General features: G+C 41.9%; 1 protein-coding gene across 4 annotated transcripts in view; it reads left to right on the forward strand.

Annotated features, from left to right (window-relative positions):
* Nucleotides 1-14,677, forward strand: part of chd7 (chromodomain helicase DNA binding protein 7) — a 322,761-nt gene that overhangs the window by 270,081 nt on the left and 38,003 nt on the right. For all 4 annotated transcript variants that reach the window (XM_038809440.1, XM_038809439.1, XM_038809438.1 and 1 more), the window contains 5 exons: nt 107-179; nt 463-520; nt 3,472-3,700; nt 10,588-10,796; nt 11,876-12,625. In XM_038809440.1, coding sequence (XP_038665368.1) covers nt 107-179; nt 463-520; nt 3,472-3,700; nt 10,588-10,796; nt 11,876-12,625 — 1,319 coding nt within the window. The remainder of the gene's footprint in view (nt 1-106; nt 180-462; nt 521-3,471; nt 3,701-10,587; nt 10,797-11,875; nt 12,626-14,677) is intronic.

The raw sequence follows: 14,677 nt of genomic DNA on the forward strand, positions 1-14,677 counted from the left end.
TTTGAGTTCATTCTGAATGTTCTTTCCATGCACAATCACCCCCCACCCCATTCAATAAAAATGGCATCATCAAAAGTATGACTTTTAATTTAAATTGTTCTTTCAGTGCTGATTTTGACAGAGAGGATGAAGATCCGGAATATAAACCAGGCAGAATTCCATTTAAAGATGAAATGGATGTAAGTCATGGAATCCCTACAGGATTATATTGATGGGAGTTACAACTCCTGTTACACAATTTGGGATTTTGAATTAAATTTATAATAGGGTATTGCATTCTAGTTTGCATTTTATTTATTTTTTGCTGATGTGTGGATAGTACCAACTAATAACTAGTAATTGATCATTTGAAAGGACTGCTTCAAAATTGAGACGTTATGCATTGCCATAAATGTTTGAAAACTAATGTACAAACTAGAAGCAGAAAATGTACCAAAGACATTAATGCATCATCCTTTTCAGGAATTTGAGAATTCTCCACAAGATGACAAGGAAGAATGTATGGATGCTGAGAATTCGGGTAAGATATTTTTTGGCAAGTGCAGGGGAAATTGGTGGTACATTTTGTGACTCTGTGCCAGTGCATCTAGGCTTTGGATCATTTTGAATTTTGGGTATGTCATCAACTCTTGACATACATAGAACTTAGAACAGTACAGCACAGAACAGGCCCTTCGGCCCTCGATGTTGTGCCGAACAATGATCACCCTACTTAAACCCACGTAACCCGTATACCCATAACCCAACAATCCCCCCATTAACCTTGCACTACGGGCAATTTAGCATGGCCAATCCACCTAACCCGCACATCTTTGGACTGTGGGAGGAAACCGGAGCACCCGGAGGAAACCCACGCACACACGGGGAGGACGTGCAGACTCCATACAGACAGTAACCCAGCCGGGAATCGAACCTGGGACCCTGGAGCTGTGAAGCATTGATGCTAACCACCATGCTACCGTGAGGCCCCTACATTTGATCCAAGCAGAGAATTCACAGTCTGGTGATATGTTGTTTCTCAGTTAAAATTATTTTAATGCCATGTACAGTTACATAGACTCTACTGCTAAATTTAATGCATCCTCACAACAGTTTAACTTGGCAACAAAGTTACATCCTCTGGGTTTAAATGCATGAGTTTTTATTTTAAATGGATTTAGTGTTTTATTTAAATAGCAAAGCGCTGAATATGGTACAAGCGCATTAAATTCCCCTCAAAATGATTTGGTGGACCATACATTATATAACAATCCCATGACAATCACTTAATGACCCCCTTGTTCTTCACACTTATCTTCCCCATTTCCAGTCATGCCAGCGGCACCACATTTCCAACAGAACACATTCTTCTCGAATAAGAGGCCCACCTGTTAATAAGTCTTCTTAGACATTTCTGACTTTGGGTCGACTAATTCCTTTACATGTGGTGACTTCGATTGTCACCTTAACCCCTTGATGGACAAAATTCCAGTAACCACAAACCCTCACACTGAACAGGCACGGTCGCTAGCACCAGTTTGCAAGACAGTGGGGTACTTCGATGTGTGGAGAACTCTTCAACCTAGGAATAAGGAATTCACTTTTTCCTGCTCCGCATCAATGTCATACTAGAATTTACTTTTTATTTAATACCAATTCAGCACTTGTTTTCTTTTCTTTTAATTTAGAGTACCCAATTATTTTTTTTCCAATTAAGGGGCAATTTATAATAATCTTTATTGTCACAAGTAGACTTACATTAACACTGCAATGAAGGCACTGTGAAAAGGCCCCAGTCGCCACATTCCAGTGCCTGTTTGGGAACACAGGGAGAATTCTGAATGTCCAAATTACCTAGAAGCACATCTTTCGGGACCTGTGGGAAGAAACCAGAGCACCCAGAGGAAAGCCATGCAGACACGGAGAATGTGCAGACTCCGCACAGTCAGTGACCCAAGCCAGAATAGTGTGGCCAATCCGTGACCTGCACATCTTTGCACTATGGGAGGAAACCGAAGATCCTGGAGGAAATCCATGCAAACATGGGGAGAATGTGTAAACTCCACACAGAAAGTCACCCAAGGCTGGAATTGAACTCGGGTCCCTGGTACTGAGGCATCCATGCTAACCGCTTTGTCACCGTGCCACCCACAGTGCATTGTGGGTTTCCAATTTTGATCCACTAGATGTGTTCTGAATCTAAACCATTTAGCACAGTGGTAATGCCATCTGATACGATAATAAGTAAGTAAACTTAGTCACTCCAATCTTTACTGTCATGGGCATGTATCTGTGTCAGTTAGATTGGTGAGGACGAGGTTAAGTAGGTTTTTTCTTTCCATTGGTTCCCTCACTGCTTGCTGCAAGTAGGGTCTGGCAAAAAAAGTCTTTCAGGACTCGGTCAGCTCTGTCAATAGTGGTACTAATGATCCACTGCTAGTGATGGACATTGAGGTCTCCCACCTTGGAGTACATTCTATGCCCTTGCTGCCCTCCGTGCTTCATCCAAGTGGTGTTCAACATGGAGCAGTACTCATTCATCAATTGGGGAAGGGCAGTAGGTGGTAATCAGTAGTTTTCCTTGTCCATATTTGACCTGGTGGCAAAAGATTTCATGGGGTCTGAATTCAATGTTGAGGGTTTCCAGAGCAATTCCCTCTAGCATATGTAGCACTGTGCCGTCACATCTGCTGGGATGCCTGTCCTGTACAGACACAAAGGGGGAAGTAGGAAACAACAATGGAAAGGCCTGTGATCGGGTTCCAGCTTATTGAGGAAAATAAGGATAATTCAATGTCAATTTTTTGCAGACGTTATTCTGTAACCATTTATTTTCAAAAATGTTATTTTTCCAAGTGTGGCACGGTGTTTTGAAATGCCAATATACAGTATCAAAAAGTGGTGGGGCACCCCACCACCACCACCACGTCTGCTACATTGCTGTAAGAAGGTGCTGAGTATAACCCATATACCTCTACACAAGAGGAAGCAAAAATTGTCAGAGGGAATGTCATCAGGTGTTTGTAACAGCTGTTAGTTGTTCAAGAGCAACACAAGCTAGAAAAAGATTGATGGGAGTGAGAGAGGAGTTTGCCTGATGATTTCTATAAAATGAGTGCTAGTAAACATAATCACCGAATATATATGGTCCTGTAGTGATTGAATTTTTAGCATTTCCATTTTGGAACATATTCAAGTAGTGTTCAAATGTTAATTTTAGATCTGAGATGGATAAATTTCTGTTCAGCAAAGATATTAAAGGATAAGGGCCAAAGCCAGTTTTACGGAGTTAGATCACAAATCAGCCATGATCTCATTGAATGGCTCAAGGGGCTGAATGGCCTTCTCCTTTTCCTATGTATGTTCTGAAATATAGTATGGCATAAACTGTGTGGAATTATACATTTATTTTTGTAAGGATGTAGGATTTTATAGAATGTGTGAGCTGTAGGATTAAGCACCAGCAGCATTACTGAATGCAGTATTTTACAGGCAAACAACTTGATCAAGATGATGAATCAGACAAACTCTACTGGCCCAACACATCAGTTCTCACAACACGCTTGCGCCGCCTTATTACAGCCTATCAGCGCAGCTATAAGAGGGAGCAGATGAAATTAGAAGCACTGAACAAAAGTGATCGTCGCAGGCGTCGGCCGAGAGATGAAGTGAGAGCTCGGGAGGCAGAGAGAAATGCAGCTATATCTGAGAAACGTCAACGGTAGTGCTGCATTTTATTAAATATATCCAAATTTAGTTTTTGCTTCGTAAGACTTTTCTGTGGCTTTGTATAATCCTTATTTTGTTGCCTAAGTGTGCATTCAATATAATGGTAAAGCTTTAATATAACTGGACCAGAAAAATATTTCCTATCAGTTTAAGATCTACAGTTTACAGCACTAACATGCTTCCAAGTTATTCTTACATTAATTTTCACGATCACCATACTCTTGATTCTTCAGAGGATTTGGTGATTTTTCTAGAGAACCATGCAGAAAGATTGGGAGGAGTGTTGGCGTGGAGCTATTTAAATTCATGTCCAACCCAGCTTTAGTAGTGTTGATGGAGGTCACATCACCTGCTTTTTAACCGTAGGGAAGTTGATGAATGGTGAAAGTGAGGAAATCTTGCTTTCAAAAGAACCCAAATATCTTCAGATTTTGCAAAAATAAATAATGATGTTTTTATATCATGCTATAATTATGAAATAAAGTCATTTTCAAGCTCAGACAATAATTACAAATGATCCTCTGAAGTCCTGTTGCTGCATCATAATAACTTCATCAGACGTGCAACAGAAACCTGTGTTTGCACACATTACCAAGTTATGTCTGTGCAGCAGCAGAAAGGCTGAGGTTAGCATAAATGCTTCACAGCTCCAGGGTCCCAGGTTCGATTCCCGGCTGGGTCACTGTCTGTGTGGAGTCTGCACGTCCTCCCCCTGTGTGCGTGGGTTTCCTCCGGGTGCTCCGGTTTCCTCCCACAGTCCAAAGATGTGCGGGTTAGGTGGATTGGCCATACTAAATTGCCCGTAGTGTCCTAAAAAGTAAGGTTAAGGGGGGGTTGTTGGGTTACGGGTATAGGGTGGATACGTGGGTTGAGTAGGGTGATCATGGCTCGGCACAACATTGAGGGCCGAAGGGCCTGTTCTGTGCAGTACTGTTCTATGTTCTAAGTACGGTAGCATTGTGGTTAGCACTGTGGCTTCACAGTGCCAGGGTCCCAGGTTCAATTCCCAGCTGGGTCACTGTCTGCAGAGTCTGCATGTTCTCCCCGTGTCTGCGTGGGTTTCCTCTGGGTGCCCCGGTTTCATCCTACAGTCCAAATACATGCAGGTTAGGTGGATTGGGCATGCTAAATTGCCCTCAAGTGTCCAAAAAGGTGAGGAGAGGTTATTGGGTTACGGGGATAGGGTGGAAGCGAGGGCCTAAGTGGGTCGGTGCAGACACGATGGGCCGAATGGCCTCCTTCTGCACTGTATGTTCCATGTTGTTCTGAGTTCCAGGGCTACATCTAGTAAGGAGAAAAATAATCAAATATTAGCTATGTGAACTTAAGTTAATTATGCAATTTATTACTGACCAGGAGTAAAATATCAGAACATTCAGAAGTTATTGGGAGGAGTGATAAGATATGCAATTATGTTTGCAATTGGGTATTTTCCATTATTAGTTCATTTTCTGCATAGATGTTAAGTTTCCATAACTGCCACACCACACTAGCTGTGCAGTCATATGGTTTCTCTCCTAGTCCTCACTGCATATGGCACCTGGTTAGGAATTATGTTGTAGTTCACTTCAGTTAACAATTTATTCTCTCAGCATGCCATTCTACAGTTTCATTGATTTTTTTTCACTTGATTAAATATTGTTTAAATTTCTGTTCTCTTGCTGGCTTTAACATTTTACTGATTTCTGCACATTTCATGTTGATTTAGCTTTTGTGTCTGCTTTTTCATTCATTTGGTTCAAGTATACAATATTGCATTGGACAGATACCTATTCTTATTAGGCAAATTAACTCCAAAGATTTGACCCAAATCCAAAGCACCAGGCCCTGTAACATTCTTAAGTGACTCATTAAGAAATAGGAAAACATTTGAGTTTACAGGTATTTTTGTGAATTCAAAACTCCTGTTTTCAATGATGTTTAGAGTTTATCTTTCCCTACTTGAAACCCTGAGTAGTAACTTATTGAATACTAACTCAATTATTGTATGGCAGTATTTTTCAATGGCAGCATTTCCAACCCTCCACGCGAAGGGTCAGCAGAGAATACATCATGGCAGCCCCACAGACATTTAATGCTTGCATTATTTGACTGGAGGCTAAACCTCCACCCCTCACTTGGGGTGGAAATCCTGCCTCAGAGAGCTGTCAGCCAATCTGATTGTATTGCAGTTCTAGTCCTAGCAGTACCAATGGCAGCAGTGGCTAGGACTGAGACTAAAAACAGTCTTCAGACTCTAGCCCTGAAGCCCAGGACAAGTAAATGCATGGGGTGCGTATTCTCATGGCAAAGATAGGAGTTGAAGCCTAAGGGGTGGTGTTCTCAACGGAGGGACCGTGGGTGTCAGACCTTGGGCTGTGGAAGTGGGTACCTGATGTGTGTGGGATCCCATGAGGGAGCTCTTCACAGCCGAGGTCCCAGCACTATGATCTAGCAGGCTTATTCAATGTCCCTAAAAAAAAAAAAACGACCCAGCTGTAAAATTGAGGCTCGGTGGGGAGCAGCCCTTGTGTACCATTAATAAGGTCACTTGGGGACCTCAACTGAAGATAGTGGGAGGATCACCACCATCGCCCTCTAAAATTGCACATAGGTCAGGGGCTGCTGGGAAAGGCAGCCTGATGAATTTTACAGGCTCCTCCATATAACCAAAAAATTCTGGTCCATGATTATCCATCTGGATGATACCCCCATCAGCCAGTAAACCATCGACTAAGTTGGTAGTAGAGATATTGAGCGCGATTCTCTTGCCGCATTGTGCTCAAGCGAGAACACAACGCAGCTGGAGAATCCCAGGAATGGCCTGCAGTGAGCCTCCCGACAGGCTCCGCTCCTCGCAAGATTCTCCGCAATCCTGCAAGACGTCGGTGTCAGAACTCCGCCCAAATGGACGTGACCAAACGCCGTACCCGGAAGTAGGTCGTAAACTTACATATGACCTCCTCACCCGGGATCCACCAGCCTCCTTCAATTCTTCGGCCTCCCCAGGGAGACTGCAGTCGGACACCGATCAGTGCCTGTCCACACAAACGTAGACCAAGCAGAACGGCACCCGCGGGGGTTTTCCCAGGCTGCCGGAGACCTCTGGGTGGTCAGGGTAAGTGCAGGGTGGCTCCCTGGTCCGCCACTGGAATGCAGGCACCTTGGCAGTGCCAATGTGCCCTGATGGCACTGCCTGAGTGCCAGGGTGGCAGTGCAAGGGTACCCAAGTGCCATGATGGCACTGCCGAGGGCAAGGGGGCCATGCCTATAAAATGAGGGTGATGGGGGGATTTGAATGGTGGGAGAGTGCAGGACAGGTAAGTAGGGGCCTCTGGGAGGTTGGAGGGGTGATGGGTGGGGGTCCTGGAAAGGAGGGGTGCTGTAAGGGGGCCAAAGGAACCCCATAGGGTAGTAAAGGGTAGTGTCCATGTGGGTGGGGGTTGACATTGCCCTTGGGTGGGGGACCCACAAGCTCACTTTGAGGTCAGGGCAACCTTTCAAAAAGGCGGCCCAATCTCTGCTGTTTGCACCATGGATTTGAGTGCAGAAAGGCAGCAACTGTTACAGACCTAAGTTCATAGAATTTACAGTGCAGAAGGAGGCCATTCGGCCCATCGAGTCCAGAGCGACTCTTGGAAAGAGCACCCTACCCACGGTCAACACCTCCATCCTATCCCCATAACCCAGTAACCCCACCTAACACTCAGGGCAATTTTGGACACTAAGGGCAATTTATCATGGCCAATCCACCTAACCTTCACATCCTTGGACTATGGGAGGAAACCGGAGCACCGGAAGAAACCCACGCAGACACGGGGAGGATGTGCAGACTCCGCAGAGACAGTGACCCAAGCCGGTATCGAACCTGGAACCCTGGAGCTGAGAAGCAATTGTGCTATCCACAATGCTACCATGCTGCCACTAAAGTGGTCGTATCCAGCTGCTTGTTTTAAGAAAAAAAGTCCCTAGGTCTTTGTGTGGGAGGGGGAAATGTGTTGGCACCTTTTTTTATGACTTACAATTTTATTTTTCTATTCAAAATTGGATTTATAAAGCACCTTTCATGATCTTGGGATGTTGAAGGTATTTCAGTGTTAAAATCATGATGGGGGGAATGCACTGTTTGTCTCTAGCTCCACTACTCCAAGGGTCACAACATATATTTAAATGTTTTGTCCAGTTAGCTATACTGCCAAATATGGGCATTTCCTATTAATCTCAGAATGGCAACTCAGTGCCCAGGTTTCTTAAATAAATATCAAAATTATTAGTTTACTATGAAACCAGATTTGTCAAGTATAAAGGCAAAGTTTATTAACATATAGTGTGAAACATGGAAGCATATTAATTACTCTTTCTACATACCCTAACACACAGAAAAATAGGGGACAAGGAAAGATTATGGAGCCATGGAAATGGTGCCCGGGTTATGTGGTTGGTCTCTCAGCGCTGGTCTGCAAGATAATCGATGACACGCGCTACTTTTCAGGCAGACTTTGCGGAATCTTGCAGTCAATTCATTTCAGAATGTCTAGCAACTTCTATTCTGTTTTTGATTGAGTCTGGAGCTGCTTTATTGTTTTCTCCTCAAAAGCAAAGCCTGCCTAACGGCTTTTAAAACAGTTTTTCAGGCATCATTTTCTGTCAAAACAATAAACTACCATTTGGCTGCTTTGTAAATAGTTCACCAGGGCCAAGGGGTTTCCAGCTTCTTTAAGACTGCTTACTCATCTTTTCTTGTAAAATGCTGTTTTTCCAAAAACAGCAATCAAGAATCCTTACATTAACCCTTTAAAGGAAAATTCCAGAATTTTCTTAGTCCTTGAAGATGAACCATTTTCCGTGATTGGTGTTTATGAAACAGTCAATAAATACCTTGAAAAAAAGTCGCTGTTGTAATAGACAAAATGCAGTAACCAAGAGATCACAAATAGTAAGGATACATAATCGGATAATCTGTTTCAGTGATGTTACTTGAATGACATGTATTGGTCAAGACACTTTCAATATTCCCTTGGGCTCTTTTGCATTCACCTGAAAGGTCCAGCGGGTCTCATCAAAAGATCAGTATCTCATCAAAAGATGGTGCCACTAACTCTCAATTCTTATTGCAATGTCACCTGGATTTTTTGTTCAAATCTCTAGAGTGGGGTTTGAACTTTCAACTTCATGGCTCACGTGACAGTGCTACTACTGAGTCATGGCTGACTCTTGTTGCTTGACTCTTTCAGATCCTTTGATTTGAGGAAGTCCAGCACAAAGCTGGACCACTTGCTCTAGAAATATGAATTTGGATTATGTGATAATTTTAATGGCAGGAAAACTTTTTGAATGCTTCTTCTTTGTCTGGTTTGGATTGGTGGCAAGGACAAAATAATGGTAATTCTGGGACGTTTTGGCGCAAATGACTTGGTTCTTATATTTCACACTTCTTGGCATCAAAGGGCAAGTTAAACGAAACCTGAACAGATGAATGTTTGGACCATGGTGCTACTTTGGATGACATAATTCTTGAAATGGCTAGCTTGAGGCAAGCGAGGATTTGACCAGTAAGCTTTCAGGTGAACTTGTCTTCAAGAAAGACACATGAAAGGCTTCTAATGCCACATGTAATTGCTTGGTGTATGATCATTTTAACCTATTTGTGTGCTGCATAAACTATTTTATTCCTACTTAAAATACTGCTGGGGAGGAACTAAATTTGATGGCATTGTTTTTGAGCCCAAGGGTTCATGTGAGCTGAAGTTTCTTGTCATTACTTCACAGTGTGAGCTGTGCAAAAACTGTTCAGGAGTTCCATCCTTCCTTTTGAAGCATGGTTCTGGATTGCACTTGTCTAAGAACACAGTGCAAAGTTAGGCTTAACCATCCGGGGGGTGGGGGGGGCGTCTGAGATATTGGTACCAGGCTTCTTCATAATTCTGAATGCGCAACTTCCTATGGGACCATTTTAACAAAATTTTGCCTGTAACCTTTCGTTCAAACCAGCTCGCACATCACTCCAATACCTTAATTTAAAATTCTGATAGTTGTTTTCAAATTGTTTCTTGACCTTGCACATTCCTTTCTCTTAGACCTTCTGCATCTCTACAATTCATCGGATCTCTGGTCTCTTGTGTGTCCTCCACTCCCTGCATCCTATGATTGGCTGACTATTCAGAAAAGCCAATCTATAATTCCCTCCTGGGGCCCCTCTATTTCCATATCGCCAGTCTTTAAATTCTTCCTCAAAACTCACTCCTTGCACTGAGCTTTTCAACATTCCTCTGTTTGGTGTCCATTATTACTTGGTTACACCTCTGAAGAGCTTTCCAAGGTTCTATGTAAATGCAAGTTTTCAGTATTTTTCAAGGTAGTTCAACTTCATTCTCACTTTCTGCATTGAAGAAACCTTGTTTGTATTTTTTGTTTTGTTTGTTTCACTTTAAATAGGATTTAAATTAGATAACTTGAGTATACGTATTAAAGAATACAGTGCATATTTTGCATATTTTCTGTGAAGAATTAAACTTGGGGACAGAGTTCCAAAATTTCTGTCTCCTTCGAATAGCAGTCTTAAGTTATGTTGAAATGTAACTTTAAGAACATTGAAAAATAAACCGTGGGATTGTCCAAGTCTTTCTTCCTCTTTTGATGAATTTTTCTCAATTTTTCTAAAGACTGTAGCATTTTCTGGGATGTCAGAGGTTTGCTTTGTTGTATTTTCAATTATTCAAACAACTCATATGCGTAAAGTATTGCACTTGTGGTAACATAACTGTTCCAAGCCTAAATTACATCGTAATTCGCTTTCCACTGCACGCCTACAAAATCTTTAAGCTAAGTTTTCATATGACCAGTGAAGGGTTACAGGATTTTGGTGTCCTTCATTAATTTAAATATGTTTTTAAATTGAAGATGGACCAGGAGAGAAGAAGCAGACTTCTACCGCGTTGTATCAACCTTTGGTGTGGTTTTTGATCCTATCAAAAAGCAGTTTGACTGGAACCAGTTCCGTGCCTTTGCTCGACTGGATAAAAAGTCTGATGACAGTTTGGAAAAATACTTCAGTTGTTTTGTGGCTATGTGCAGAAAAGTGTGTCGTATGCCTCCAAATCCAGGTGAAGGTAAGATGTTGTAGTATGGATCCAAAACAGGTGGGGAGAGTTAAAATACAGACCTCAGTGAATGGCGGAACATTGAGGGGCTGAATTGTTGACATGTTCTTGTATTATGAAATTAATGTGGCACAAAATTTTAGGGGGAAAAAAATCAAGGAGAATTTGTATCCTGTAGTACTTTGTCTGCAAATTGTCATTTGTGGTAATTCTGCAACATAATCACAGCTACTGGTCACACAAAAGGTACAAGTCCGGAATTTCTGGGTGCCAGTAACATGTTTGGGGTGGACGTTTGATGGTAGAAATATAGTGGAAGTGGAAATGCAGCAAAAACAAAGTTCTTGACTGTCATGTAGTGCTAAGAGGCGAGAGTAGGCAGAGGTTCTGTCTACTCACTGGTGGGTTGGTAATACTGCCCAGATTTTTTAATGCTCCCAGCTCCCCTTTAATTGCATAGGATGCAGTATCTTTTTGGTACAGTGGAGAGGTGGGTCTATTAGCCAAAAGATTGTTCCAAGCCAGGATCCTGGCAAATTTCAGTCAATCCTCTCTCACACAGATGCCAATCAGACACTTAATGTTTGTATAGTTCTGAAATCTTTGCTCTTGAATAGCTTTCAGTTTTGATATTGTTATCCCATCTCCCTGCCTCAAGCATAAGCTTGTTTTATTTGAATGTGTAGCCAAGCAGCATAATGTTATACAGAACTGCAAATCTTGTTTTCCCTGCTAGTCTGTAAGCAGAGCAAGATCACGGGTATTTAGGCCCACAGTAAATTATTCTGGCAATACTCACTGTTTCATCTTTGATCTGGAAGTGTCCTGTCAGCTGACCATTAATCAGCAAAGCATCATACATATTGGCAGATTATTCAATGCTCACTTTGTGGCCTGAGCTCGGCCTCATTTCTAAGTCAGCCAGTTTGAATGGAAGGAGATGTGATTACATTCAGAATATCCATTGACCTGAATGTGATCTGTGCAATATGAGTGCCTGATTTGTAAAACTTAGGAAGCAGCAAATGAAGGGAGCTTAAGTCAGTTTTGATTTTCATATTTGTGAAAAGACCTTGTTTTTATTAAAGAGTCTGATTCCACGATTTTCATTGAGCCAATCACGGAAGAACGTGCTTCTAGAACCTTGTATCGAATAGAACTTCTACGGAAGGTTCGAGAGCAGGTTTTGCTTCACGCTCAGCTAGACGAACGGCTCAAGTTGTGCCAACCAAGCATGGATCTGTCTGAATGGTGGGAGTGTGGCAAACATGACAAAGACTTATTGATTGGTGCTGCAAAGCATGGAGTCAGTAGGACAGACTATCATATTCTAAATGATACCGAACTTTCTTTCCTGGATGCCCATAAAAATTTTGCTCAAAACAAAGGGGCTAGCCAGCGGAGCAGTACGCCTTTCCAAAACCAACCTGGTGCCTGTCTGAGCCAAATGCCTTCTGTTGTCCCTTCCACATCTGTTCAAGAAGAAAAAAGCACAGGACACAGTGACTATGATGATGATAAAACTGAAGATGGACTAAAATGTCCTACACCGCCATCTCAGGAAGAGCAGAGTGCAGTTCCTCTTAAGGAACATGGGAAAACCAATTGTGATGAGAAAATACATGTTGATTCAAAATGTCAGGACATCACCAGACCATTGTCTGTGAAGGTTGAGCATGATACTGAAGAGATTTTACCCATGAATACGGAATTGCTTGCCGACACTGAAGAAAAGGAATTGAGCCCTAAATTAGCATTTGAGAAGGGGTCAGAAGAAGATGATGATGATGAGGAAGAGGATGACGATGATAAATCAGAAGAGTCATCCCAACCTGAAGGTACCATGTTGAGTTTCAATACTTAACTAACAATTTGCTTTCTAAAAACTTTGTGCATTACTACTCTGCTCTCACGGGTAAACTATTTTTAATAAGATAAAGATTTATTTTCAGATAAATTAACTAAACTGTTTTTACCAAATTAAATCACAAAACTTGTCTTTTTCCATTTTTGCCCTTTAACATTGTTCAACATAATGTCAATTGTACTCGTATCTTAGTCCTGAAAATAATTCTGGTAAAATGCATTAAAACATATTGCCAGTTTGACAATTTAAAGCTTTTCTTGGAGTAATAAAAAAAACTGCTGACTTCCATCTTATGTTCCTAAGTAGGGAGAGTCTTGAGTTTTCCTGAATTAAGATGGGCAACTGTACTAATTGTAACCGGGCATTGGGTAACTCCAGTATTACATAAGAACTAGGAGCAGGAGTAGGCCATCTGGCCCCTCGAGCCTGCTCCGCCATTCAATGATATCATGGCTGATCTTTTGTGGACTCAGCTCCACTTTCCAGCCCGAACACCATAACCCTTAATCCCTTTTTTCTTCAAAAAAACTATCTATCTTTACCTTAAAAAGATTTAATGAAGGAGCCTCAACTGCTTCACTGGGCAAAGAATTCCATAGATTCACAACCCTTTGGGTGAAGAAGTTCCTCCTAAACTCAGTCTTAAATCTACTTCCCCTTATTTTGAGGCTATGCCCCCTAGTTCTGCTTTCACCCGCCAGTGGTAACAACCTGCCCGCATCTATCTTATCTATTCCCTTCAGAATTTTAAATGTTTCGATAAGATCCCCCCTCATCCTTCTAAATTCCAACGAGTACAGTCCCAGTCTACTCAACCTCTCCTCGTAATCCAACCCCTTCAGCTCTGGAATTAACCTCGTGAATCTCCTCTGCACACCCTCCAGTGCCAGTACGTCCTTTCTCAAGTAAGGAGACCAAAGCTGAACACAATACTCCAGGTGTGGCCTCACTAACACCTTATACAATTGCAGCATAACCTCCCTAGTCTTAAACTCCATCCCTCTAGCAATGAAGGACAAAATTCCATTTGCCTTCTTAATCACCTGTTGCACCTGTAAACCAGCTTTCTGTGATTCATGCACTAGCACACCCAGGTCTCTCTGCACAGCAGCATGCTTTAATATTTTATTGTTTAAATAATAATCCCGTTTGCTGTTATTCCTACCAAAATGGATAACCTCACATTTGTCAACATTGTATTCCATTTGCCAGACCCTAGCCCATTCACTTAACCTATCCAAATCCCTCTGCAGACTTCCAGTATCCTCTGCACTTTTCGCTTTATCACTCATCTTAGTGTCATCTGTAAACTTGGACACATTGCCCTTGGTCCCCAACTCCAAATCATCTATGTAGATTGTGAACAATTGTGGGCCGAACACGGATCCCTGAGGGATACCACTAGCTACTGATTGCCAACCAGAGAAACACCCATTAATCCCCCCTCTTTGCTTTCTGTTAATTAACCAATCCTCTATCCATGCTACTACTTTACCCTTAATGCCATGCATCTTTATCTTATGCAGCAGCCTTTTGTGTGGCACCTTGTCAAAAGCTTTCTGGAAATCCAGATATACCACATCCATTGGCTCCCCGTTATCCACTGCACTGGTAATGTCCTCAAAAAATTAAAGCAGCGTAACTCCAGTATTAAAGCAGTATATTGCAGGGATGGATGAAGCAGCAGTCAACTTTGAGGGATTTTTACTATAGTGAGACGAGGGTGGAATGCTGTTAAAAATGGACTTCAGCAGAATCTTAATATCTCAACCAATATGTGCTGCAACTCTATACAATAGAGTCTGTTACTTTACTTCATCTGGAGATTTTCAAAGCCTTTAAAATTGAAGTAAAAACAAAAAAATGGGAGAAATACTCAGCAAGATAAAACATGTGAGATAGAAACAAAGTTACAATTTCAACAATTTTCATGAAAGATCATAGACTTGAAACATTAATTCTGTTTCTCTCTCCATAGATAGGGTCCGGCTTGCTGAGTATTTCCAACGCTTCCTGATTTTAT

Source organism: Scyliorhinus canicula, chromosome 10 (assembly GCF_902713615.1).
Source record: "Scyliorhinus canicula chromosome 10, sScyCan1.1, whole genome shotgun sequence".
NCBI classification, from domain to species: domain Eukaryota; kingdom Metazoa; phylum Chordata; class Chondrichthyes; order Carcharhiniformes; family Scyliorhinidae; genus Scyliorhinus; species Scyliorhinus canicula.